Source organism: Pavona decussata, unplaced genomic scaffold (genome assembly GCF_977016875.1).
Source record: "Pavona decussata unplaced genomic scaffold, jaPavDecu1.1 SCAFFOLD_47, whole genome shotgun sequence".
In the NCBI taxonomy this organism is placed as follows: Eukaryota; Metazoa; Cnidaria; class Anthozoa; order Scleractinia; family Agariciidae; genus Pavona; species Pavona decussata.
In genome coordinates, this window is record NW_028145469.1 from 1,373,305 (window position 1) to 1,400,351 (window position 27,047).

General features: G+C 37.9%; 1 protein-coding gene and 2 long non-coding RNA genes across 6 annotated transcripts; 2 read left to right on the top strand and 1 right to left on the bottom strand.

Annotated features, from left to right (window-relative positions):
• Positions 1-1,339: 1,339 nt before the first annotated feature.
• Positions 1,340-11,531, bottom strand: LOC146482194 (uncharacterized). 4 transcript variants are annotated; one of them, XR_014864185.1, is made up of 5 exons: positions 11,118-11,482; positions 3,368-3,435; positions 2,668-2,751; positions 2,237-2,404; positions 1,340-1,412 (listed from the first exon to the last, which is right to left on the bottom strand). It is a non-coding gene; the product is annotated as an uncharacterized LOC146482194 (long non-coding RNA). The 4 variants fall into 4 exon arrangements; XR_014864187.1 differs by lacking the exon at positions 3,368-3,435 and having other exon boundaries at positions 11,118-11,531; XR_014864188.1 differs by lacking the exons at positions 3,368-3,435; positions 11,118-11,482 and adding an exon at positions 9,014-9,146.
• Positions 9,283-26,976, top strand: LOC146482195 (uncharacterized). Its single transcript, XM_085107482.1, has 4 exons — positions 9,283-9,437; positions 12,575-12,920; positions 14,221-14,399; positions 24,930-26,976. The coding sequence occupies exons 1-4, from the start codon at positions 9,416-9,418 to the stop codon at positions 25,283-25,285; spliced, it is 903 nt and encodes a 300-aa protein (XP_084963608.1). The 5' UTR covers positions 9,283-9,415; the 3' UTR covers positions 25,286-26,976.
• Positions 14,410-18,752, top strand: LOC146482196 (uncharacterized). Its single transcript, XR_014864190.1, has 2 exons — positions 14,410-15,836; positions 15,888-18,752. It is a non-coding gene; the product is annotated as an uncharacterized LOC146482196 (long non-coding RNA).
• Positions 26,977-27,047: the final 71 nt, after the last annotated feature.

Here is a 27,047-nt window from a genome sequence, read left to right on the forward strand (position 1 = left end):
CTTAAAGTAAAAAGCGGGTATTTTTCTCCTAAAAAAACTGGTATTCAAAACATTTAGACAAGTTTTATTCTTAAAATCGGTTTGTACACGCATCAAACTCCTAAAAACCGAGAAAATTTCTTTTGTGTCAAATACACTTTAATGAAAAATTCAATTCACAAGAAAACGATCCATTTAGGCCTCCTTCATAGCCCGATAATTCCCATGTTTCCATGGCTGAAACCTTTCCCTTATTTTTGAAACTTAAACTGCTAAAAAATTGAGGCTCGCTTGTCCTTCATAGACGGCGGGCTTTTATGTATTTCATTCCTTGAACGCTGGAATCCATAAAGGGCTAGCTTCAGTTCAATGAAACTGGATCACCTTTTTGTTCACCCTATGTAAAAATGTTTAAGAGTGACGGAAAGTCTGCATAATTTAGCGTAAATTCCTTTTAAACGCCTTGTATTAATATTATTCCACAAGTTAGTATTGTATGTTTGTGAAACACCGTTTGTTTATCCTGGTTGCATTTATCCGTACTTTTGGCTTTATTATGTTAACCGTTATTCAGTTGTGGAAGAGAATAAGAAGAGAATAAGGAGAGAACTAAGCTTTTTTATTATTCGAAGTTCACACCTCAAGCTGGAAACTTGGTAATTTTCGTCATTATTCTTAAATTATATTATAAGACAAATTCAACAAATGCATGTTGAGCTCGTACGGTCTCCCACTAATAACAAATTTTACCCTAGATAAATTGCCCCGTCATTTCGTCTCTGAAGCCAGAAAGTCAAGATGTTTTTACAAATTTTGCCTTTTCTAAGAGACAATAGACCTCGTTTCCGATTGATTAGCGCGTTGGACTTTTTACCAGAAGGTCCCGAATAAAAGACCCACTCCAGCCGCTTAGTAGAATTGTTTTCGGTTGTCCCGAGTCGCGCTTGCAAAGAGCGAGCCGCTCTGTTTCCTGCCCGTTGTTGTTTTGAAGCTGCTATGTTTAGTGGAAAATTGTTCTATTATCTCACACTTAAAGATATGAGATGAAAGATAACCAATTCGGCGAGTAAACACGAAAGCTAAAATTGTTTTATTAAACTGACATGTATTGCAACATCTTCCTCTGATTATTTCAGTTTGCAAGAATAACTGTCCAATTACCTCGATTAAGTGGGGAGAGGAAAAAAGCTCAGAATTCTAATAGCTTTGAGTGGGGTAAAAATACGGCTTTCTTTTGATAATTAGGGAAAACCAGGCTTCGCTAGAACCAGGCCTAATCATGCGCAATTGCACTTGGTCTAGAGCCAAGGACGTAAATGAGACTCTTTGACCAAACCGAGAGTTAAATGAATCAACTTAGTCAAGGTTTTTGAGTTTTTATTTTCTAATCTACCACAAACTCGGTTAATATGTTGGAGTGCTCTGAAGGTTCTCTGAAAGATAAAAAGTGGAGAAGATGACTCAAAATGAGTAGTCGAGATTGCTACAATTGAAAGAAGAAGTAGTTAAACTATCCGCGGCCCTCTCAGTTGGTGCTGAATTTTTGTACAAATTTGCCAATGTGTTACAGAGAATAATTGAGACTGAAAAAACGTATTATGTTGGCCTTTGAAATCCATGAAGAACGAATCTCTTATTGGAACATTGCGCAATTGTCGGGGCTTTAAGTTATCTGGACTTTGGGGACATGGTCAGCTAGATAGCCATATTCTCGACCTGAAGTTGTTTGGCACTTTCCAAAACCAAACCTAAAAATAGGCATTGGTAATATTGTCATATATTCGTCTCATTATGAACAGACTCTTGGCCTGGTTGGGAGGCCGTGTTTAATGTATTCGAAACACTGTGGTTGAAGGCTTTTTAGGTTTCGAGTGAACGGAATTTCTCGATTTTGTATCCCTCTTCCCATCCTTACTTATTTATAAAGGAAAAACCAAGATCTCATGGAGGAAGGGTGGGAGCTGGAGGGTGTCCGAGATTTAAGTGTGAAACTTTTTGTAAGAGCTTTAAGACCTCTTTCCAAGGTTGAAATTTTTTGAAACACAGTAACGTTTGTCTTATGTTAGGCTGAAGCTGTTAGCTTTTAACTTCTGCGTGTGAGAGAAGGAAGGGAACTGGAAAAGGAAGGAAAGAAACCGTGTACAGTACTTGGACAAGTAAAGAATATCACAAGTGCTTGAAGATAATCATTCTTTCGGGCAAACCGCACTGAGCGGTATATATTGCTTCTAAAAGTTTCGAACTTTGTAACACTTACCTAGTAAGCTTTAGTAGTGACAGCACTGTTGGCAGAACCCAGTAGGAGGTCCCCTATAACAATTGCAGACGTCGCAGGGATGTTTACCAGGAATATGTAGTCTCTTCTCGTAGGCAACGTCATTTCCAGGGCTTGGTTGGCTCGGCAGTTCTTCTGCTTCTCTACGGTCTATGTAAGAAACAAACGTACAAGAACGATGAAAACAAAACTTGAAACGACAATGTTGACGGCTACGACGCCCGCTAACAACAACTAGTCGCTTTATTTGCATGACGGTAAATGTTACCCAGGCACAATAGGCACAATGGTTCTCAACCAAACGCTTTCCACTTTCATTGTTGTAAATTTTATTATCCATAAATCGCAACATAAAAGCGAGGAACCTCTTGAAATCTCGACATTAAGTTTCGGAACAAACGTAATATCCTTACCTGCATGGAAAGAGCGGGCGCTCACAGCCGAAACCAAGAGAACGGCCAAGAGTAGGATCGTCAAAGTCTTCATTGTCAGTACAACTAAGAAAAAAAGAGTATTAGATGGCAAAGAATAAAGTCAGTGAAATTTAACGCTACTGTTTCCTGTTTTTTCCCAAGTGAATTAAGATATGGGGGCATGATGTAGGTACAGGCTCGCACCAAAGGGATATACGAATTAGGTGCACACGAAATGGAAGCCGGAATTTGATAAAACTACCAACACATGACTTTATGAATAAAGAGAATCAAACTGCCTGAGTATGATACTGCTAAGAAACTGAGCAACACCGTAACGATAATTTAATGAAAAAAAAAAAAAAAAATCAAACAAAAAAAAAAAACAAAAAAAACAAACAAAAACAAAACAATAGAGAATTCATTTACAGGTGAGTTGGAACAGAAAGGTATTAAAAAATGCGGTTTTTGTCGCAATTTGGCGTTATCGTTGTAACAAGGCGAAATTTTATTATTTTTTTCACGCCGTAGTTTCTATCTGTGGCTGCGTTGGTAATACGAAAATTAAATAATTTCGGAACGTTGCAAAATTTCCACATTTTAAACTCTCAGTATCGGTTATTCCGATCTACAAAAGCGTAAAGTCACGCAGCTATGTTAAGTAAAAACTGGACCGGTACAAACGTAATAGATCTTTTACCTTTTCGTGGGACAATGCAGTTTTTGTGCTCCAAGAATAATCCTGAGGTCCTTCCTCAACGGATCAGTCTTCGGAAATGAATAATTGAACCTTTTTCTTTCCTAATATTAGTTAGTGTCTTCTTAGTTGATTGATCTGTTTTTCAGAGTTAAATGGAAAGTTCAATTTACATCAAAACAATGCGTTTTAGTTGGCCATCTATTGAGCTCATGTTTCCATGGTAGACACGTTATAGATTACAGATCTTCCTAGTGATAATGTCAAATGTTTCTGAGAGCGAGTTTCAACTGAATCCTTTCTTAAAGGGTCAATGTTCCGAAATGAATAACTTTACCGGCCTTTCTCTATGATTTTGTTTGCCTTTAATTCTTTTAGTTGCTTCACTGAAATTTTCGTGTGAAGTTTAATGAGAAATTCAATTCACAAGAAAACGATCCAGTAAGGCTTCCTTCATAGCCCGATAATTCCCATGTTTCCATGGCTGAAACGTTTTCTTTGCTATTCGAAACTTAAAATGCCACATAAAAGATGAAGATCGCGGAAGCGGACATTTATGTAATTAATTTCCTTGTCCACTGGAATCCATAAAGGGTTAGTTTCAGCTTAATCAAACTGGATCGTCTTTCCATTCACCCTATTTAAAAATGTTTCTGGGTTACGGAAAGCCGGCATGATTTGACATAAATTCCTTTAATTTCTTTTGGTAATATTATTTCATTCGCTGGTATTGTCAATTTTTGAAACGCCATTTGTTTATTTCTGGTTGTATTTATCCGTACTTTTGGCTTAATTATGTCAACCGTCATTTAGTTGTGCAAAAGAAGAGTAAAAGCCTTGTACAAGTTAGAAGTTCACACCTCAAGCGGGAATCTTGGTAATTTTTGCCATTATCCTTAAATTATGTTTAAACGCATACACCAATCGGTTCTTGACGTCCTACTAATAACGAATTTTATTCATAGCTAAATTGCCCTGTCAGAACTAATTTTTTTTTGTTTGGCACTGACTATTGTTAACGTTAGAAACAACGTTAATTAAGCAGCAAAGACGTTTCGGACAAACAACTTCGGCCTTCATTGGTTATTTTTAAAAGCCAACTGAATCACGGCTTTGTAACGGTTCACAGTTCTGTGCGTGCTACGCCAGCAAAATGCAACGAACGGCAGCCGCGCGTGTTTACATGAGGGTTTTGAAGACATCCGGGATAACAATATGTTCGTTTCCCGCGTGGTTGTCACTTTGCGAATACCAAGCCTAGAGAAAAGTCCCTCGTGAAAATTACGAGTCTTGTCTACAATTGTCGCATGGTCGAAGTCTATATTATGAACAAACAGTTTCGCGTGTTGCGCAATTTTGGAGTTATTATCTCCAACCCGAACTGCCCGTTTATGTTCTGTTAAGCTTGTTTCCAAGGCTCTGTCCATAATACACGAAGTTGCAATCAACGCAGCCGACCTTGTAAACAACACCTCGGCAGTGCAAAGCAGAAGGTTTGTCCTTTGGTCTCGGGAAACGCGTGCCCCGTCATTTCGTCTTTTTTGCCTTTTTAATAAACAAACAGTAGTCCCGCTCCAGGCGCTTGGTGCGGTTGTTCTCGGCCGTAGCGCCGAGCCGCGCTTGTAAAAAACCAGCTGGTCTGCCTCCTGCCAGTTGTAGTGTTAGATGATAAAAATTGTCAGTGATGAAAAATATTTACAACGCAATTATTTCAGTGGGGCTAAAATAGTTCAAGGAATTTTATTTGGTGTTGGGATTTATTACAAATTATATTTCGGTTTGGGGAATGTCACAGAAAAAGACCAGTTCACTCATTTCCTTCGTTTGGCAGCTCTCTAGAGATAATACCTTGTAGTTCGACTAAGTTGTTCTTAATGTGTGATTAATGTATAAATTCTCCTGTCATGAATTCGGTATGAGCAGCTGTACGTTTCCGCAGAAACACTGGCAAACGCAAAGATATTTTCAATTAAGTTTCCCACAAATGATAACACCTTGTTTACCTTACTTTGATGAGTTTTTGCTCAAATTGACCTTTCGACGGTTTATTCCAGAAAATTGTTACTGCTCTTATTTTTAGTCATTTTTAGTAGATTTTCTTGGGTTCTTTTACCGAATTCATGGTAGTTGATGTTTATTTTAAAGATGAAGATATCTAATTAACAATTTCCGTAATATAAGGTGTTTTTGAAAGTAAATACTATGATCTTAGGGTGATGGTGAAGATAAATATCCATTGTTGTAATTCTGCTATCAGCCACGTGCTGAATATATAATTCAAGCTTTAGAATTTGTTGGCCACGTACATATTTAATTTATGGAAACTTTTAACCAATCACTTTCGATGAAGAAGGCTAACACCTTCAGCGAATCGACTACTTGTATAATTTTTCGACAACAGCTTTTAGTGTTTTTCAGATTATTTTTGTGAAGTCTTACTGTGTAAGTCCAAACTTTGTAGTTTTTGTATTGGTCTCCCTGTTTTGTATTGACTGGGCAACCCAAGCTTCATGGTGATATTTCTCTAAAAAGATGTCTTTGACTTGGCTAATAAATCGAAGGCACGGATGCAAATAAGCTTCCTGCAGTCAATCACAGAAGGCTTGCGTAAGATTTAGTTTGCGTTAAGCTTCTGGTTGTCGCCGGAGTCAGTATAAAGATGGGTGCTATCTAGTTTAGCGCAAAATTGAGTGTAAAGCAGTAGTGAGCTGACTTCGTACAAGTCCAATAAAGTTTAAGAAGAGTCACTGAAGAAGACGTTTCTCCATTTGTTGAAGTGAACCCAGCTAATTCCCCGTAATAGGTTCTTTCAACAGTTGTAAAGTTGACAATTATTCCATTACCTCGTGATAAGATGAAAGATAACCAACTCGGCGCGTAAGCGCGAGGGGTGAAATTGTGTTATTAAAAGAAACCAAGAAATATTGCTTGATCTTTCTCAGTTTATTTCAGTTTGCAAAAATGACCAGAAGGCGATTGAATGTATTTAATTTCTCGTGCATGGTATAATTGACAATCATTCTCTGAAATCCAATAGTCTCCTCGATGACTATGGTTACGGCTTACCTAAAATCAGTGCTTTTTCAGTACAGAAAAAAGGCCTATTTCTTTCTCCTAAGCAGCGATCAGGCTCAATTTTAACAGTGCTCTTATTTACTTTTTTTCACTAGCGAAACGAAAATAGAGCCTGAAAGTAAGTTATGTAATTCCGAGAGTTTTGATTGGCTTAGCAGCCATATGATATCAGCTACATATATTACAGCATGCCTGTGAAATAGCTGGTTAGTTGTTTGTAATTTCAAAAAAATAAACTACTGATGCCTTTTATATATGGGATGAGTGTAACCAACCTTGTCCAATTTCACCCTATATTACGGGTAAGTTTATGATAACATAGAGACGCCTTTGACGAATAAAGGTCTGACGAATCCTAATAGCTATTATTCAAATATAAAGCTGAACAATTTTAATTAGCGTAAAAGATCATAATCAATCCTTACTGTTTTATGTTAACTTTATAGTTTCGCTTCGAGGTTTTCAACACTACTTGTTTTTATTAACGTGGTTGAAATAGCTGGTAATTACTACTATTTATCATCACGTGTGTGAACTTTTAATTTTTAAGGCTGGTTTTCACGTACGAAGCAAGCATAAGCAGAAGTGCAAGGTTGTTTACACGTGTGAAAAGCATAAGCACAAGGTAACATACGCGGGCGCAGTATATTAATGTTTTTAGTTATCTAATGTTTAAAAAACGAGCAGGAGTGTTTAACCGGGTTTAAAACCACGTGCTGCGAGTTTTTTGAACGGCTTCAAAAACATTCCTGGAAATCGTATGTCAATAGAGTTCATCGGATAACAATTATGCTTTTGTGAACGTTGGAAATTAGCATACGAGAAAAACATTGTATACTAACGAGGAGTGTTTTATAAGCTGATAAAACACTGCATACTAATAAGGAGGAGGTTTATCGACATAAAGTCATAGCACGTGATGTGTTATCGACCATTTGATTGGTCAATGGACTTATGAATTATTAATGAGTTTTGAATGTGCCATAACTACTTTGCGATAAGAATGTTCTGGAACCTTCCGTTTCACCTTGGTCATTTATAGGTCTCTCGATTTTCAGATATTTATAGAATGATCGTTATTTACTTGGAACTCCTAGCAAATGACGTAATGTAAGGTTCCAATCGTACATAAGAGAGCAGAAACTAAAGCCGGCAACACACCTGGCCATTTTATACGCCGTTCGCGGCGAATTTGATCGCCAGCAAAAATCGTGATTGATGCGGACACACCTAGCGATTTTTTTTCGCCGATCGCGGCGATGTGTCACTTCAACATTGTTTATGTGTTAAAATCGCCCAACCTGATTGATCGACTTTACTGGAAATTCGCAGCGATGAGCGTAGAAAATGGCGGGAACGGGCACACTTGGTTAATGCCGGCGAATTCAATCGCCGATATCTGACATGCCAGATATCGGCGATTTTATACGCCAATCGCGGCGGTCAGCGAAAATCGCATTTGCTGCACCGGGCATAACTGGCGATTTTCGCCGATCGCGGCGATCAGCAAATAAAATCGCTAGGTGTGTCGCTGGCTTAAGAGAAGTGAGAAGTGCTTTGTTAATCAGCACATGCTTTAACGGGGACCACCTGAAGGCCTGGATTAAATCAATGAGTTGTTTAACCTTAGCTGTCTTCTCACTGTAATACTTTTCTTTACACTGTTGGTCGGCTGTCTTGTTGAAAGATCAGCGAGTATTCTGAAAGATAGATTTGGCGCCTCTAGTATCAAAAGGGCCAATTGTTTTAAGATAAAATGGCACACAGGTTAATCAATTTTAACTAATAGTACAGGGAAATAAACGTTTAACGTATGTGAACTACAAATTCCTACACTCGGCTTTGCTGCAATCATGAGTCGGCAATTCCAAGAGGAGAGCGGATCCCAGAATGATCTAAATAGAGAACTTTGTGAAGGTTGCATTGCAATAAAAACTCATCGTAAGGTTTCCAGGAAAAAAAAACAAGTTATTGTATAAACAAAGATGATAAACGATAGACGGCAAGACTGTTCCTTACGGAAGCTAAAAGGACGAAAACAAAGAAAATGGACACATAAACGGAAAAGGATATGTATAAAGATTACAAGATATATCGGTTTGGAAAACAAACCTTCTTCGAAGGCTACAAGAGTAAAATGAATAGATACGTTACAGGACAGCTATATATAAATCTTTGAAAATATGAAATAAATGAAGCTGATAGGTCAAAAATGTATTCATTTTCTTTGTTTTTGTTGTTTTAATTGACATAAGGATCAGTCTTGCCGTCTTTAATTTATTATCTCAAGTATTTTATTGATCCAGGTCTGTACAAGATCTGACATCCCTCAGCGTCTTGTCACTGTAGTCTTGCCAAATTTAGAGTTATAAACAAAGACTCTTTGGTTGTCAATACTTGGAATGAAACAATGGGCATGCGATCGGTATAAAAAATGAAGCGATTCCGAGAAACCTAGCTCATTCGAACATTTGTTTTCCTCTTCCATTCAATTAAGTTAACATTGTTAAGTAATACATTTTATTTGTAAATGGGCTCAAAATAACAAATGTCAATAAGTTTTGAAAAGGTTACCTGTCTTGTTTAGCAATAGAGAACCGCGATTACCGAGTTATCGGGTTGTCGTTTATCGCCTAGTCAGTTTTGTTATGTCTCGGGCAATGTTCCAATGCTTCCAGGAAAGATTATGGCAGACAAACACCACATAACTCATCACATCCAGAAATAGATTCTTTTGTTCTGGGATTTTGCAACGCCATAGTATTATTGATAACCCAATAGGATGTGAGCAACATAGGTCACGTGAATATCACGAGACTCACATTATAAGATTCCCGAAACAGGGTTTTTTCCCGTCTACAGCGCCTCCCGGAGAGCTCGTTACAAAGGTTCGATCGACAAAATAACAGGGTCTTTGCCTCGTATCCTTTACCGCCCGCCAGAGAGTTAATAGTGGAGAAACGTACCTTGGTTGAGATGAATGCACTGATTCTCCTCGGTAAGCTTAGGCCTTCTGCTTTTGCAAAACACCTTTGTGTTAGACTAAGTTTTAACTTGTTAACTGGGGTTGTATCAAACTCTTTGAGGTTGTTCGGTGGAAGGTAAACTTTTCGTAGCACCGTATGGAATCCGAGTTCCACTCCATCTTTAGGGGTAACTATTTAAGTATTTTTACCATTTTGTTGGTTCCGCATTGACGGTCTTTGGGCAGAATTAATCGAACTAAGGGTGAAAGAGTGTTTGTTAAGACAGACCTGTTCCGATGCTTTAGCGGAAAATTCTAGTTGCAGAACTTTATATACTGGGAAACGAAATCGTATTCCCCGAATTTAAGAACATGTCTTGACCGTGTTCTGCAATTTTAACGACGTATCTATTCCTCGTAAAACAAAATGAATTATTTTTCCAGTGTTTCGAGATTTTGGGCTAACGTTTTGTCAAATAAAACTTAAGATTTCCTTCGCAAGAAATTTCAATTTTGAGGCGATTTATACCTTTCGGACAGATATTCGCCCCAAAAGAATTGTTGGGTGCCCTCGATTATTATGCTGCTGTTGCTGACAATTTTAATGTAAGAGCTCTATATTCCTGATCTCCGCGCTCATTATGTCTAGCTCTGATGCAAGATTTTTTAAAATAAAAGAACTTTAACGTAGTGCGAGTTTAATGCTTCTCAGAACTGAAAAGCGGTAAGATGTGTCATGTTGGCGGAAGTACCATGAACGACTGCACGCAAAATTAGAATTTCGCATCGTTTCATGTGCAATATGATCGAAGAAGCGAATGTCCTCAGTAATATAAAATAATCATTGCCCAGACCAAACGAAAGTCCTTCCAGTGCTTGATATAAAGTTTCGAAAACTAAAACTACGGCAGCCAGTTGCTTCGATGTGAATTCTAGTTTGCAACATGATCTTATGGTTGATTGAAGAAATGAGCTATGAATGTAAAGACCAACACGGTGAGATGGATATATGTACTCATTTTCTGAACAGTTTCTCATTTCTTCTCGTTTCTTCAATATCACTGATCTTAGATGATTCACGTTTCCGGCATTCACAGTCACCTTGCAATCAAGCTTAAAATAGCTGCAGCAAATGTTGCAAAGGCAGCTGTGATATTAACTAACGTGTTTCGAACTCAACGCTTTCGAAGAGCGTACTTTCAATTGGAAAAATAAAGTGCCTGGCAAATTCTATCGAATACGCTGAGGTTGTTAGTTTTTTTGTGTCTAACTGTTGTTCCAATTTTAGATTTTGTCGGAGAGAAATGAAATAATTGTAGTAAATTAAGCGATTGTCGAAAATGCTGTCTCTCCTGTTCAGCGTTTTCTGCAGCGTATGCAAATTTCTGCACCGTATTGCTTGCCTAAATATATATAAGGTGCTTGGATTTCAATGCTTATGTAATGGTTTTTTCCCAACATACTGAGTCGCTCGATGAATAGAATTGCATAGCATTATAACATCGCAATTACGGAGCGTAAACATACCATCCATATCAAGACGGAAGTCGCCTGAAGGGTCACGAAATGAACTACTGAAGTGAAAGCCATCGACGAGTTAGAAACTGGACCTCCTATTGTTATTATATCTTGAATTCAGTTGTTTTCGAGTTTCCTCACAACACCATAAAAAGTGAGGACCTGACTGAACTTTACTGATTTCCATCACCTTACCTTTTTGTAATTGTAGGCCCTTCACAACGCGGCTGGCGTTTCATCGTTTCATATCACTTGCTCGCGGACTTTCCCTCAAGCAAAAAACGTACTATTTTCCCCGACCACAAAAGAACTTGCAAAGGAAAGTTTAAACATAAGAAACAGCGTCTCCTTTCCCTGCAACACTTGGTGGCTCGAGAATTCGAGTGTATCGCGTGACGGACGTAATTTTGATTGGTTGATTTCATAACCGCCAACCAATCCAGGATCTAGTTCCAAGCCACTGAAATGTTATCAGTGAAATCAAAGTGAACTTCTAAAACTGTTTTATACGTCAAGGGTCTTTGGCTAAAGTGAGACTTGTCGCTTTTCACTGGATATAGTGATTTCAATTTTGTTATCTGTAAACTTCCCCAATTTCTGATAAGTCAGTTTTGCAAAGTTTAATTTTCTGTTACACTGTACATGCCTTCTGGGAAAGGTCAAATATTATAAAGCAAGAAACGTTTACACAAAATACTCCGGCGACTTACTAATTACAATTGCTCATTTGAAACCAACCAGTTACTTTATTTTTTTAAGTTTCTACATGTTCATTTTGGCTGTAACGCTAACATGTTCTTTTAAAAAGAAAAGCTTCTTCTAAAAAGTCTCACTTGCTTACCAACAGCGACTTTAGTTTTTGTGTTTGACACTTAATGTTTCCCGTAAAACATACAAGTCACTTAACGCCCCATGGAAATTATTCCAGTATGAACAACGTTTTTTATTATTTATTTGTACCCTTTTTGTATTCTAAAATTGAATTGTAGTTCAGAAATAATTCCCACTTTAAAGGCTGCAGCAAACGACAAGCGTTAATGTATTTGGACCTTCAACTGAATTGAATTTCGCCATAGTCGTAGAAACAGTGCACTTCTACCTCATTTAAACGTTCTCCATAATTCTTTTATATAACTAAATTGTTAGGGCTGTTGAAATAAGTTGCTGCGAAGCCAGTTACATTCGCCCTGTTGTGTCCAAAAGTGTGACTGTTAAAAACATTTGAACAAATTCCGACCCTAGTGCTTTTAGCGCACTTTTGAAAGTCGTAGTTTCTATACTACATGGACACCCAAGGGGTAATGTAAGCCAAATACTTAAAATGTTGTTTCCTGTGTTCCCACATCGTTTTATGGCCTTTTGAAGTAATAGCTGTATCAGCTAACACAGTTTAATCTCTTCAGATACAATAGTTGAGAGTTTAATTTTTCATCTTGTTGCCCGGCTATTTCGTACTGAAAACGATGACATATCTGTGTTAGCTTGTTTGAGTCTATAAGCCTAAAGAGGCCTTTAAAATGAAATCGCATATTCAGTTATCAGTTACCGATAACGACATGATGGTATGATATGGTAACGATAGTAATAATAAGATGATGATGATGATGATGATGATGATGATGATGACAATGATGATGTCAATTTACCATTAGTTGCAGTTTTAGTCACCGCTAGTGGGTTTTCTCTGGAAATGACCGAGTTCGAGAAAAGCTATCTATTCCAACCACAGCCAGTTCCAGTGGAAATTCAGTTCATAACACGGACGATCCAAAACATAAAAGGGCGCACATTACTGCAGTACCATGCTCCCCTTTGTGGAGGCTGCTCGTATGATGGACTTCTGGCCCTGTTTGCGATCAACTTGTCCAGCGTTCGGTGGGATACTGCATTAGGATCCGTTATTTACGTTACTGCCAAAGATTCGGCAGGACATGTTTTGGCCACAAATATTATTGGAGGCGTACCTGTGCCTGACTTCAATTTCACCTATCACGCGAAGTAAGCACTCAAATCGCTCAGTATAATAAGACGCGTTTTGTACATTACTGTCCTGTGTGTGTTAATGGTTTTTTTTTTTGGAAAACGCTGCCCCTTCAGACAGGATCACAGATGAACGTAAAAGTCGTGGATCCAAAGAAGTTGCCATCTAAAGAATCGCAGTTGTCTGCGCAAAGGGCTAAATGTTAGGCATCGTTAGAGCAATCTCCTTAGCTAGTCCAAAGGAGGTCATTAGGCGGGTGTGTGTGTGTGTGTTGGTGGTGGTGGTGGGGGCCGGGGAGTTTTGGTGGTGGGGAGGGATGATGGAATGAAGCCATATACCCCTAAAAAACTCTCATGGGTTAACATTGATACCAAAGCATAAGAATGAACTTTTAGTATTTTAGTGTTCTAATTAACGTATTGTAATAATTTAATTATAGTTTATGTATTTTTCTTTCTCGAAAATGTTAGCTCAATAGAGCTACTCTTATAATTCGAGTTACAATAAAGTATATGTATGTATGTGACATTTTCGACACCATCCGATTTGTATTCTGAAATCTCGACTGAAACCTTTTTAGAAAGAAAATGTAATATACAAAAATGTAATAGACAATGTCATGTACCGAAAAAGAGTAAATTAAAATAATTGTAATAATCAATATTACTGCTAGCTCATAAAAATAGTTGAGACATGTTGTACAGGTATTTGCGCGTTAGCATGAACATTTATCGTCCAGGAACAGATTTTCGAAGACCTCCAAAGTTGATAATGTCTACAAAGTATGGTTTTTGAACAAAAGTCTATTGTTATTCCAACAACAGGGTTTTTTTAAGGACGGTGCCTACTATTGTTACTGCGCATATGTTCTGCGCATCGCGAGATACTCGGGTTTCCTATGGGTGGTGCCTGCTAATACAGGAATATTTTTGCGCGGTTTAAAACTACACGGAGAAAGCAGAACTTACCAAATGCTTTTGGTATCTAAAAAAAAATTGGGGATAACCATGCATTTTTCAGAGATAACTAAGCTTCAATTTAGGAAAAAATCCCATACATTGCTTTATATTTTGGCGCTTTTTAGAAATATTGTTGCTTAATTTTCTCTGAAAAATGCGTGGTTACCCCCAATTTTCTTTTTGGATTCCAATAGCCCTTGCTGAGATCTGCTTTTCCCGCATAGTCATAAACCGCACAAAAATACTTCGATATTAGTAGGCACCGTCCTCAAGGAACAATTCTTGAAATACACCTTGGCTTAAGAGGGCTTCGTAAATCTGGCCCCAGACACATTTAAATAAGATGTGTTTTTTGTAGGTATAAAGATTTGTATTTCGACGTTAAAACTGGCTCCTATGCTGGTTTTATCTTCACTCTGTCGTTGTCATTTGCCTATAATACCACAGCAAACAGTGCTATGCCATGTGAACCTCGGTGGCGGATGACTCCCATGGAACATGCCCAGTTTCTGAACTTCAGCAAAGGAGACGATACAGGTAAATTCGTCTTTGAAGGTGACAAAGAGAGAAGGATTTAATGTTCAGCATTTTACGAACGTGGGACACATAAATACCCGTCTTCCTGACAGGAATCGAGCCTATGGACCTTACGCACACTATGAACGGCTGAGAAATTAGCTGTGGGTTGGATTATCTTGTTAGGTTCCTATATGACAAACGTCCCAAATACTAATACTTTCAGCAATGTTCAAAGCGTCACGTTAAGTGATAAAGAAAACAAGATGGAAAACTCGGCCACAGTGTGCACACGTCTAGAGCATGGGACTCACATTTTTGTTTCTTGGTACCCTTGAACGATTAATGACTGATTCACAGAGTGAGCAGCCAATAAAAGGAGTTCATTTGGGTCAGGTCTATAAATCTTCATATCCAACGAAACACCACTTAGTCAAGATCTTAAGGGTTTTGATCTAAAATTGGAACCTGTGAATACGTCAATCAACAATGATTGCGATCAAATATGTTTAACGCGAACATCAATACTTATCCGCCTTCTTCTTCTTTTTCTCTTTTTCTCTCTTTTTTAACCACATTATAATTAAAGGTTTAGATATACATAAGCAAGTGAAAATAAACGATGAAAACGAACAACATTTCGGTGTCTTCTTGACGCCATTATCAAATTCGAAGTAATTGAGATAAAGTCAATGTCAGAAATAGTTCGCTAAAATTCACATAATATCTGAATATGTAATCTAACGCAAATACTTTTGCTTGAAATGAGTCCGATTGGACATTGAGGGATGGTGTTAACTCTCAAATTAGCAAGATTTCGTAAACTAAACAATCGGACTTATTCATGCACTTTTTAAGGGCAGAGAAATATTTGTCAAGGTCTTTTTGGACCGTACGGTGTTCGTTAAGAAGATGCTCGCCAATAGAACTAGATTGGTTTTTATGCTCGACCACGCGCTAGTGTAAATGCTTAAGTGTATACCTTACATAACTTGCATCACACAAGTCACATTGAAATTTAAAAACAACACAATGCTCGTTTATAGCGCATTATCCACATGGTTTGGCAGTGGAGCAAAAGACTGAGTTAGTAGGTTTTATGTTGACCCTGGTCTCAATTTGGGGAGCTCTATTAAGGAGCTGCATTCCAAGAAAGGGTAGCAGCTGATGTTGTGTCCGGCATTATGTTCAAAGTATCATCCACGTATCTCTTGTAAAAAGAAGGCAATTTTCCTGCAAGCTCTAGAGTTTCTTCAAAGGATCCCATGAAGACATTGGCAAGAAGTGGCCCGAGTGGCGAACCCCATGGTGACACCATCGGTTTGTTCGTAAAGTAAGCCGTTGAATCGAAACAGTTGATCTTTAGTGGATGCTCTGAGAAGATCTATGTTAAGATTCAATTGGTGGCTTTCGTTGAACCAGTTATCTGTGAAAGCTTTATCAGCAAGTATCTGCGTGGTTTCCTCTAGGGGCACGTTGTTAATAGTGAGGAAACATCACATGACACAGGAATATCGATACTTTTTAAGTTCCTCTGGAAAAACAAAAAAGATAAAATAAAAAGATCAGGCCTCTACCAAGATTTTGAAAACGGCGGAATACGTATGATCGATTTTGAGATAATGTTGAAAGCTCTGAAACTCGCTTGGATCCCAAGGTTGATACGGACTTCGGACAATAGTAATTGGTGTATCATTCCAAAACGATTTCAATTTAATAGCGAGGGAGGGTTAAACTTTCTACTAAGGTGCAACTACGACACAAACTACTTGAACGACCTCCCGATCTTTTATAAGAAGATACTTGATTTCTTCAATGAATTAAAAACTCTTTATACCTACGACCAAAAGCAGGAATTAATTTTGTTTAATAACAAAGATATATTGGTGGACGTGCAACCCATTTTTCTCAGTGAATGGTTTAAGAAAGGTGTCCTCACTTTTAATGACCTACTGAACGAAAATGGTAATTTTTTTATCATTCCAAGAGTTCCTCGAGAAATATTCCTGTGAATCCAATTTTTTACAATATTATCAAGTTGTTAGCGCTATTCCAAGACGTTTATTGTCTCTAGCCAAATGCTCCGACACCATCAACAAATCAATCTTTACCAGAAATGATAATATCTTTTTCCAGAATGAATCGATCCAAATTAATCTAAGTAAGGCTAAGTCAAGGGACTTTTATAATTTGCTTAACGCCAAAATACACACTGAAGAACAAACGGCTCCGTAAAAACTAAAATCTTAAACTATGATTTTACCTTACGTTTCCCGTCTTATGCAAGACCACCACCACATTAAATTGAAAAGGTGATCATCTTATTTTAACACAGGAGATCTTGAATGAAGACTATCGGAGTCTCAGTTAGTATATAAGATAAAAGATCGTCTTAAATATTGTCTTTAAATCGTCTTCATTTGAGAAGCGCTTATCTTAATCAACATTGAGGCATCTTACTTTAAGAAAGACCAGTCTTAATTATTTTAATCTGAGTCGATGGGGTCCTTATTTTAAGACGTTTTTTGGTCTTGTGGAAATTTTAAGACGCCCAAGCAGGCTTTAAGATACTGCCAACCTACGTAAGATGCGATACGCCTTAAGCTGGCGACACACCTGGCATTTTATACGACGATCGCAGCGAATTTGATCGCCAGCGAAAATCGCAAGTGATTTTCGCCACCGATTGATGCGGACACACCTGGCGATTTTTTTTCGCCGATCGCAGCGTGGCAATTCGCAGCGATAAGCGTAAAAAAATCGCGGGAACGGGCACACTTGGCGAATTTAATCGCCGATATCTGGCATGTCAGATATCGGCGATTTTATACGCCGATCTCTACTCTCACCATTTTTATAGTTCTCGATAAAAAAAAAAATAAATAAAAAAAGGCTAACTTGCAAAAAATAGAAAATTCCAACACAAAAGGGTCCAAAGTTTGGAAAGCCCTTCCTGATTGGTTCATTTAAAAAAATGCAGACCTCATAGGAAACAGAACTTCTTTTCTGATTGGTTGATTTTGATCCAAACTCTGCAGACACGGAGTCTGGAGCTTAGATCCAACACAAACTCTCACCTTGTTTAGAACAAGCTGATTTAATATACTCCTCATGATCAAGCAACGGAAAGTGGAGAATTTACAAGAATTTCGAGACAGCTACTTCAATATTCAAATTAAACAAGACATCTGGACATAAAATACGGGCTAAAGCCCCGGTAAACGTGGGTAACTTACACGAATTTGACGGCATGCGCGAGACGGAAGATTGAAAATGGAAATGAAGAAATTACTGTCACTTTTTATTGAAAACCAAAGATGAGTCCAACAATTCTACTGCATCACCGATCAGAGGAATGAGTGTAGTGACAATCTGCATTCCCTGCTATTAGAGGTCTCTGTGATTTAAAGGACTTTAAGACCAACAAAGCAGTAGTTATTTGCCGCGGCCCGGCCTCTGTTTACGGTAAGCTGATTTCGATAAGTTGTCTCATTTAAATTAGATTTGGTGTAATAAAGTACTATGGATTGAAATTCGTTGTGTTTTCGTTGCTCCATATATCATGTTTAAGCTTAATGGTATTAAACGCTCTCTGTCAGTTTTTTAATGTAGTGACCGTTGCAGTTAGATTTATACCTTGTTTCGAAACTTAAATCAGTTGAGATTCTAAAGCATCTAGAATAAGATTGTTCAAATCTTGAGTTAAGATGAGAATATGACTTACCACAGCACTTTGAATCTAAGAAAAAATCATATTAATCTAAGACGCCATCATCGTATAAATAAGAAGAAAGTCGTCTTATCCTAAGATGAATCGTCTTCAAATGAGATTTACGCGCTGTCTTACCACAGCACCAGAATTAAGTGTAAAAAAGGTCTTAAGGTAAGATTTTAGTTTTTACGGAGGGGCCCTAAACGTTGGAGGAAAAAACTTTCATTAAATAAAGACGTATGGACTAAGATCTTTAAATCACTGAAAACCAGTTGCAAGGAAACCGAATTAAAAGAGTTTCAATTTAAACTAATCCACAGAACGATAGTAACTAAGAAAGAATTATTCAGATTTGGTAATAAGGCGGACCATGAATGTCTATACTGTGGAGGCAAAGATTCAATAGAGCACTCTTTTATTGAATGTACGTTTACCAAAATGTTTATGCAAAAGGTCCTGAGCTGGTTCAATAAAGAGAATGCGTGCCATATCTCCCCTACCATAGAGGAAATCTTGTTCGGTATCACTGCAAGCTCCCAGGACACAACAATACTATGGAAATTTAACTACACCACCTTATTTATGCGCCATTATATTTATTCAAACAAGTTAAAGAGTATGGCCATCTCCATTCACGAGTTTATCAGTAAGATACCCTTTAAGAGCGGTTGTCAATAACTTTCGAGAATCCGGCGACAGAAGCGAAAATTCGAATTTTTTTTTATTTGCCCCAAAAGACCCTTTTGGTGAACTATTTTCAAAAATAATATTCAAAAGTTCCAGCGAATTTTTATTTTGGCAAAAATTGGGAAAGTTCGAAATCGGCCAAAACGCGACCGATGGCCCGATTGAAATTATGCAAATTACTACATTTTTAAAACTCTCGTTCAAGACAAGGTAGCGTTTTCTCGAGTTGACACTTTCACAATCGTTTTTACATCTCCTGTACTTGCTTCTAAACTATATTTTATCTCGACCTGAACATTCTTTCACTTAAAGTTGCCCACGTAAAGAATACAATGTTTGCTATTCCTTAGATAGAGTGATTTTTGCCATATTTCAGATGACCATATCATCAAGGGTATACAAATATACTGGTAATGAAATCACTTTTTTGAACGGGCAATTGTTCTTATTTATCATGTTAAAATATTTAGTTTGGCCCGCGAAAAGCGAGCGCGCTAGGTCGAGATGTGTGGAATGCACTTTGACACAATTCGCCATTTCAGTACTTCATGTTCCTCCTGTTACTTTGCACTTATCAATGCACTTCACGGAAGCTTTAAGATAAAAGCCAAGGTCTCTGTGTTCATTTCATGCTTTTATACACGTAAATAACTAGCTTCAAACTTGAGTGCTCCCCATATTAGCATTAGGTTATCAAATGATTCCTTTCAGGTAAAATTTTCGAGTTTATATTGGGCCCTTCAAGCGAGATGAAAGAGCCGTTCGCAGGGAAATAACTTGAAATCAGTGAAATTAATACCCTGTCTCTCATATCATGCTACACTTCCAAACTACCGTTACTATTAAGCTAGAAAGTGTAAATGCTCCCTTTTTACGTGACCCAAAACAAAATTTGCCTAAAATATTACGAATAAAGTCCACCACAAGAAAAAACTGAAAAAATCGCGCACCGACGTAAATGTAAACATCAGCCGTTTCTCGACTTGCAACATGGATGAAACGCGTCCGTTATTTTACCTCTGTATACATTTATGATCAGAAAGTAGAAACAAAAAATCTTCTCTATGCCCATCTGTATAAATGCACTCGCCAATCAGGCTTTGATTTTCTGTATGTTGTCGAAAATACTGAAGAATAGTGCAACATAATAATTTGTTACTGACTACTTGACTCATTCAATCACAACCGGATACATGTAACACGACTGGAAACTAGATATAAAGAAATGCTGTTACTTGTCTGCAATCGTTACTCACATTATATCTGGCGATATCACATCCCCGAGGCAAGGCTGAAAATTGTCTCAAAATCCGCATATTAGAGATTCAAAGTTTTGAACAACGCAACAACTTTCATTGCGTGACAAGTGAAATGTAATACACAAGCGCGCGAAAAGCACCGGAATAAACAATGTCAAGATTCGCCCTTGTGATGACAGTGCGAAAATGATTTTTGAAATTACAAGAAGAAATTGAGGCAAGTCAAGGTCTGCAAGGTATATTTGATTGCCGGATTGAAACGAAAATCATGTTTCCTCCTCTCCCCCCAACCCCCCCCCCCCCCCTCCTGGGGATTGTACCGAATTGTCATCATCAACAACAACAACAACAACAACAACCTTTATTTTCCTCAAAATAAAGCCGAAATTAACTGAAATGAAAGTAAACAAATCAAGAGCTTTCGAAACCTCAATGCAGTATTTCAATACTATCCTCAAACAAAAAGTTTGGAGGAGAGTGAAGTTTTTTTTTTTCGCCATGGCACCTCTCCGTGCGGATCAAGCTCAAAAAATGCGCAAGATTTGTAATGTGTTACGCTTAATCAATGCAAAAAGGACGTTCGCTCGCACCTATAAAGGCACAAAAGATCGGGCCTATAAAGAAATTCAGGACGAAATAGTGTTGTTGCTAGGGCAGGTAAAGTGTTTTCATTTGAGAGAAACTGAGAGCATGAAAGAACATTTTATTTCATTCTCTGACTTTCCCTATTTTTTTAAACAGAAATCCACTGCTATGCATTACTTGACTTTATTCCAGGAATTATGATTTACGATTGAAACTTTCCGTTCGTCTTTATACACCACCGAGAGAAGTTAGGCCTTCGTGTGAACTGGAACAGTCAGAAACCTTTAACGACGAAGGGAGACCGAGGAATGAACAGCAAAGAATCGCTGTCATTGTCAATGCATGTACTGTGGGTTAACCCAATCCAAGTGGAACTCGTAATTAAGTTATATCTTCAACCATGCCATATAAAAACCACTATAAATTGAACAATCACTGGACTATGGTACACAGGTTCAAAAGATACTCTCACTGGCCTTGTAAAAGGCTGTTCGTATGGTGGATACTCTGGAGCACGCTAGGAGGATTTAACAATGATAACGTCAGACTTACACAGTGACGGCCCGTAAGAGATAACACCGTCTTTTAGACCGAACACGAAAATCTGAGAAATACCTGTCGTGCCCCTCATCCTTTGACACTAGTGCGCGCTAGAAAATAAAATTAAGGTTAAACTCTTATCTTAAAATTTGATCAGCCCTTCCGTAAGCAATAATGCAGAATAATGTTGTGTATTTCCAGTTAACATTTTATCGCCATCATTGACTCATCTCAAACAGACATTAAAGCTAGGTTTAACAAGTTAACCTAAAAAGAAGTTTTTTTTCGTTCCATTCCGTGATGGTGAACGTCCTTATTACATTGATTTTAAAACCGTATAACACCTTGCAAATATTGCGCACCTTTTGAGCTTGATCCACAACTTTTGCGCGTTGATCCATGGCGAAAGACAAACTTCACTCTCCTAAATATAATAGCTTTTTGTTTGAGGATAGTATTGAAATACTGCATTGAGGTTTCAAAAGGTCTTAATTTGTTAACTTGATTTAAATTAATTTCGGTTTTACTTTTCCTGTAATGTTATTTTATTGATGAGAATCCGGCACAAACAAAACAGAGTGAATCTCAGAAGAGGATTATTGTTTCAGTCCATTAAATATACCTTGCAGACCTTGACTTGCCTCAATTTCTTCTTGTAATTTCAAAAATCATTTTCGCACTGTCATCACAAGGGCGAATCTTGACATTGTTTATTCCGGTGCTTTTCGCGCGCTTGTGTATTACATTTCACTTGTCACGCAATGAAAGTTGTTGCGTTGTTCAAAACTTTGAATCTCTAATATGCGGATTTTGAGACAATTTTCAGCCTTGCCTCGGGGATGTGACATCGCCAGATATAATGTGAGTAACGATTGCAGACAAGTAACAGCATTTCTTTATATCTAGTTTCCAGTCGTGTTACATGTATCCGGTTGTGATTGAATGAGTCAAGTAGTCAGTAACAAATTATTATGTTGCACTATTCTTCAGTATTTTCGACAACATACAGAAAATCAAAGCCTGATTGGCGAGTGCATTTATACAGATGGGCATAGAGAAGATTTTTTGTTTCTACTTTCTGATCATAAATGTATACAGAGGTAAAATAACGGACGCGTTTCATCCATGTTGCAAGTCGAGAAACGGCTGATGTTTACATTTACGTCGGTGCGCGATTTTTTCAGTTTTTTCTTGTGGTGGACTTTATTCGTAATATTTTAGGCAAATTTTGTTTTGGGTCACGTAAAAAGGGAGCATTTACACTTTCTAGCTTAATAGTAACGGTAGTTTGGAAGTGTAGCATGATATGAGAGACAGGGTATTAATTTCACTGATTTCAAGTTATGTCCCTGCGAACGGCTCTTTCATCTCGCTTGAAGGGCCCAATATAAACTCGAAAATTTTACCTGAAAGGAATCATTTGATAACCTAATGCTAATATGGGGAGCACTCAAGTTTGAAGCTAGTTATTTACGTGTATAAAAGCATGAAATGAACACAGAGACCTTGGCTTTTATCTTAAAGCTTCCGTGAAGTGTATTGATAAGTGCAAAGTAACAGGAGGAACATGAAGTACTGAAATGGTGAATTGTGTCAAAGTGCATTCCACACATCTCGACCTAGCGCGCTCGCTTTTCGCGGGCCAAACTAAATATTTTAACATGATAAATAAGAACAATTGCCCGTTCAAAAAAGTGATTTCATTACCAGTATATTTGTATACCCTTGATGATATGGTCATCTGAAATATGGCAAAAATCACTCTATCTAAGGAATAGCAAACATTGTATTCTTTACGTGGGCAACTTTAAGTGAAAGAATGTTCAGGTCGAGATAAAATATAGTTTAGAAGCAAGCACAGGGGATGTAAAAACGATTGTGAGAGTGTCAACTCGAGAAAACGCTACCTTGTCTTGAACGAGAGTTCTAAAAATGTAGTAATTTGCATAATTTCAATCGGGCCATCGGTCGCGTTTTGGCCGATTTCGAACTTTCCCAATTTTTGCCAAAATAAAAATTCGCTGGAACTTTTGAATATTATTTTTGAAAATAGTTCACCAAAAGGGTCTTTTGGGGCAAATAAAAAAAAATTCGAATTTTCGCTTCTGTCGCCGGATTCTCGAAAGTTACTGACAACCGCTCTTAAATACAACCTTGAAGATTTGTCTTAATTATATGTTTTATCGAGAAGTACTCCTCTCTCCCAAAAAGGTCGAATGTTTTTTTCCTTTTTTTGTAAAGTTCTCTCATTAGTGTAGTGCTATAGACAAGCCGTGCGTTATTGAAATATAACTAGTATGTACCGTCATTGGAATGTATTTGTGTTATTAAGTATTCAAAATATGCAAATAGTAAGTACACTCTGTAGCTAGCGACTACCCGTAGCCATAGCAAAAAAAGAAAGTACTGTAAGGGCAGCAATGTAATGTGTGACAATGAATTAATCAAAAAAATTAAAAAATAAATAAATATATAAAAAAAAAAAACCACCGTCAGGTATTTTGTAGTTTCAAAGGCTGAAGGCCCTCAACCAATGCCTGCTCCAAGAGACCGGCCAACTGTCCGAAACGTCCTGCCTTTCAAAGACCAGGCTTTGGCAGACCTTGTACACAAACAGCTCAAAGATCTTAGCCAGAAGATTGACACAGTCATCCAACCGATTTTTGTTAGTAAAAAAAAGTCCAGCAAGAGCTTAAAGTACAAGAGTGAAAACCGTCTGTTTTAAATCAGCGCTGTATTGTTTTTAAATTTCAATGTGACTTGTGCGATGCAAGTTATGTAGGGTATATACTTAGGCACCTACACCAGCGTGTGGTCGAGCATAAAAACCAATCTTCTTCTATTGGCGTGCATCTTCTTAACAAACACCGTAATGTCCAAAAAGACCTTGACAGATATGTTTCTGTCCTTAAGAAGTGCATGACTATGCTCGATTGTTTAGTTTACGAAATGTTGCTAATTAGAGAGTTAACACCATCCCTCAATGCCCAATCGGACTCAATTAAGGACGGTGCCTACTAATAGCGAAGTATTTTTGCGCAGTTTATCACTATGCGGGAAAAGCAGATTTTAGTAGCGGCTATTGAAATCCAAAAAGAAAATTGGGGGTAACCACGCATTTTTTAGAGATAACTAATCAACAATTATTCTAAAAAGCAGCAAAATACATAGCAATGTATGGCGCTTTTTTCCAAATTGAAGCTTTATTATCTCTGAAAAATGCATGGTTACCCCCAATTTTCTTTTTGGATACCAAAGTCAATTGCTAAGTTCTGCTTTCTCCGCATAGTTTTAAAGAGCGCAAAAATATCCCTGTATCAGTGGGCACCACCCATAGGAAACCCGAGTATCTCGAGATGCGCAGAACGTATGCGCAGTAACAATAGTAGGCGCCGCCCTTAAAGCAAAACTATTTGCGTGACATTACAGATTCAGATGCTGTGTGAATTTTAGTGAACTATTTCTGACATTGACTTTATTTCAATTACTCCAAATTAGATAATGGCGTCAAGACGACACCGAAACGTTGTTCGTTTTTATCGTTTATTTTCACTTGCCCACATTATAATTATGAACCGATAATAATGATAATAACATCCGCTTTCTTCTGACTCAGTACTGGCATCTTACTAGGATGCTTATTGATGTTTTAGAAAGTCAAATGAATAGCAAACATTTTAAACTCTCGATCAATTGCTGGTTTTTTAAACTTACTGTCCCGCAGAAACACTGCTTCCGTTATGAGAACCACACGTATTTCTTTTCTAGGTATTCTGGAACCAATTTTCAAAACCCACGTCAAAAAGGTGGTTCCGACTACACAATCGCAATACCTTCGCCTTGACTACTGCTTTGGGGGCAGCCCTCACTACAACATCAGCATTACAGTAGTAGCTGACGATCAGAAGTCAGGCTTCGCTTCTTACGCCTGCAAGAAGACCTACAATGGAGGGAAGTGTAACGTGAATACGCCATATTTCGACATATCTGGTGGGGCAGCTAACTTCATAGAAATGGACTTGGATGGTCCAGTGGATTACGGACCTGTGGTAGTCATTGTTAGTGGTACAGGGCGATACGGAGACTCCAACAGCTTTATCTTGTCAGCGTCGGCGCCGTACTGAGGTCGACGAATATAATTGCATACCCCAGAAGCTATGAAGAGTCTAAGAGCTAATTTTGACTGCTTATAATGATTTGTGACATTGTTTGGCGATAAGAAGGTAATATGTCTCGGTAAAATTCCAAAAGATTGATTATGCTGTGTTCCTGAAAGTGTAGCTCCCGCAATAGCCGAAAATCGTACGTAGAGTTTTTATAGTTTCTGGAGTGGCAATTGAAAGAGTTATCTTAAGGTTTTAATTTTCCAGCGCTACGCGAAGGAATTTGTGCACTCTTTAAGGGACACAGTCACCTGGTGCACATGCGCATTAGATACCATTTCTTAGCTGATTTGCATATCACACGTCTCGCGCTGAGAAGCGCATCCTTTGAAAAATCTAAACAAACCTTGTCGAGTCGAAGTATTTGCCAGTCAAAATTATAGTGGTTATAGACCTAATGTCATATTAGAACACTCATTTTGTTGATACCATGGAAAATTTACTGATGGACTTGTCCAGGGAAAGCCAAACGTCAACGAATACCTCTGAAGTCGAAGAATCATTTAATTGTTTTTTTCGGTATCCGGTCGTGTGAAAAATTATCTTAGCTGTTTCTACGTTTCACAGTGTTTGCATAAGAAGCAAATTGAGTTCAAATATTAGAGAATATGTCAATTTTGAAACGTAGCGAATCGCCTGAGCTGCAGTGTAGCGAAACGACTTTATAGCGAAAGTACCGGTAAGCTTTATTTCTGCTTTCAATCATATATTTTGCGTTTATAATTTCGTTTCTATAACTTCTCTGTTATCTAAATTTAGGAACCAAACCCATGTCATTACAAGAACGCTTGCTCGACCCGTAGAAAACAAGGTTCTAATAGAGGTTTTCCTTGTCGAGGAGATAATCGACTTTGTACCGAAGCTTGTCTTCGTCTGAGCTCCAAACCAAGCAGCTATGACACAAAGTTCGAATCGTTTACGAAGATTGCCTCCGCACGAACTTTCGCCAGGTTGAGAAAATGCGATTTTCCAAATATATATAATGGAGATTTGTTCTCCAAAGTTTTTGATTGATTTCTCTCGTTATATTGGTCAACGCAGGCGATTTCTTCCGCCCGGCACTTTCACGTTTCTCACCTCTTCTTTTCATGTTCCGTTGGAGACGCGATCCATACTGTTTTTAACCAAATATGATAAAATAATACCACTGGATGAGCAAATCATACTCAGAAACAGGTATCCAGTAAAAGATTGAAAATCCAATAAAACACTGGGAAGAGTGAAGCGGATTTGTGGATGTATGCGACGCGCGTACTTTTGATTTCGGGTTGAGGTAGACGTTTTTCAGACTGACAAAACTAGTGTCCAGGTCGGCGCGGTCACAAAGGTAACTGTGTCCCTTTAACAAAACGCTTACCTTCGTGACATCGACTATTACTGAATAAATTGCAGCTTCTCGTAAACCATCAGGTTCGCTCTTGAGTTCAGTTGATTTCGAAAGGTGATCGTCAGACTCTGACAATGACTAAATTTGTCAAAGGTAGGCGGATTAATTGAACGTGATGGCAGTTTTGTGTTTTGTGCCCTGTAAAACGTTGCTAAATTTGAATCTTTTGTGAACCCTTGGAATATTGTTTGTTTTTCTTCAGTAAGGAATGTTGCGTAATTTTTTTCTTAAGTAGGCTGGGTTGAATAAATACATTTTAATGCTTTATTTACGTATCGCTGTGGTCTTTCATCCCAAATGCGCTGGCAAGGAGTGACAGTAAACGTGCGATTTACT

Bases quoted from the DNA above. Each gene is read 5' to 3' on its own strand.
- LOC146482195 (XM_085107482.1), top strand. From the start codon at position 9,416: ATGAATGCACTGATTCTCCTCG. The intron at 9,438-12,574 runs GTAAGCTTAGGC...ATTTACCATTAG, and splicing joins GAATGCACTGATTCTCCTCG to TTGCAGTTTTAGTCACCGCT. The intron at 14,400-24,929 runs GTAAATTCGTCT...TTTCTTTTCTAG, and splicing joins CAGCAAAGGAGACGATACAG to GTATTCTGGAACCAATTTTC.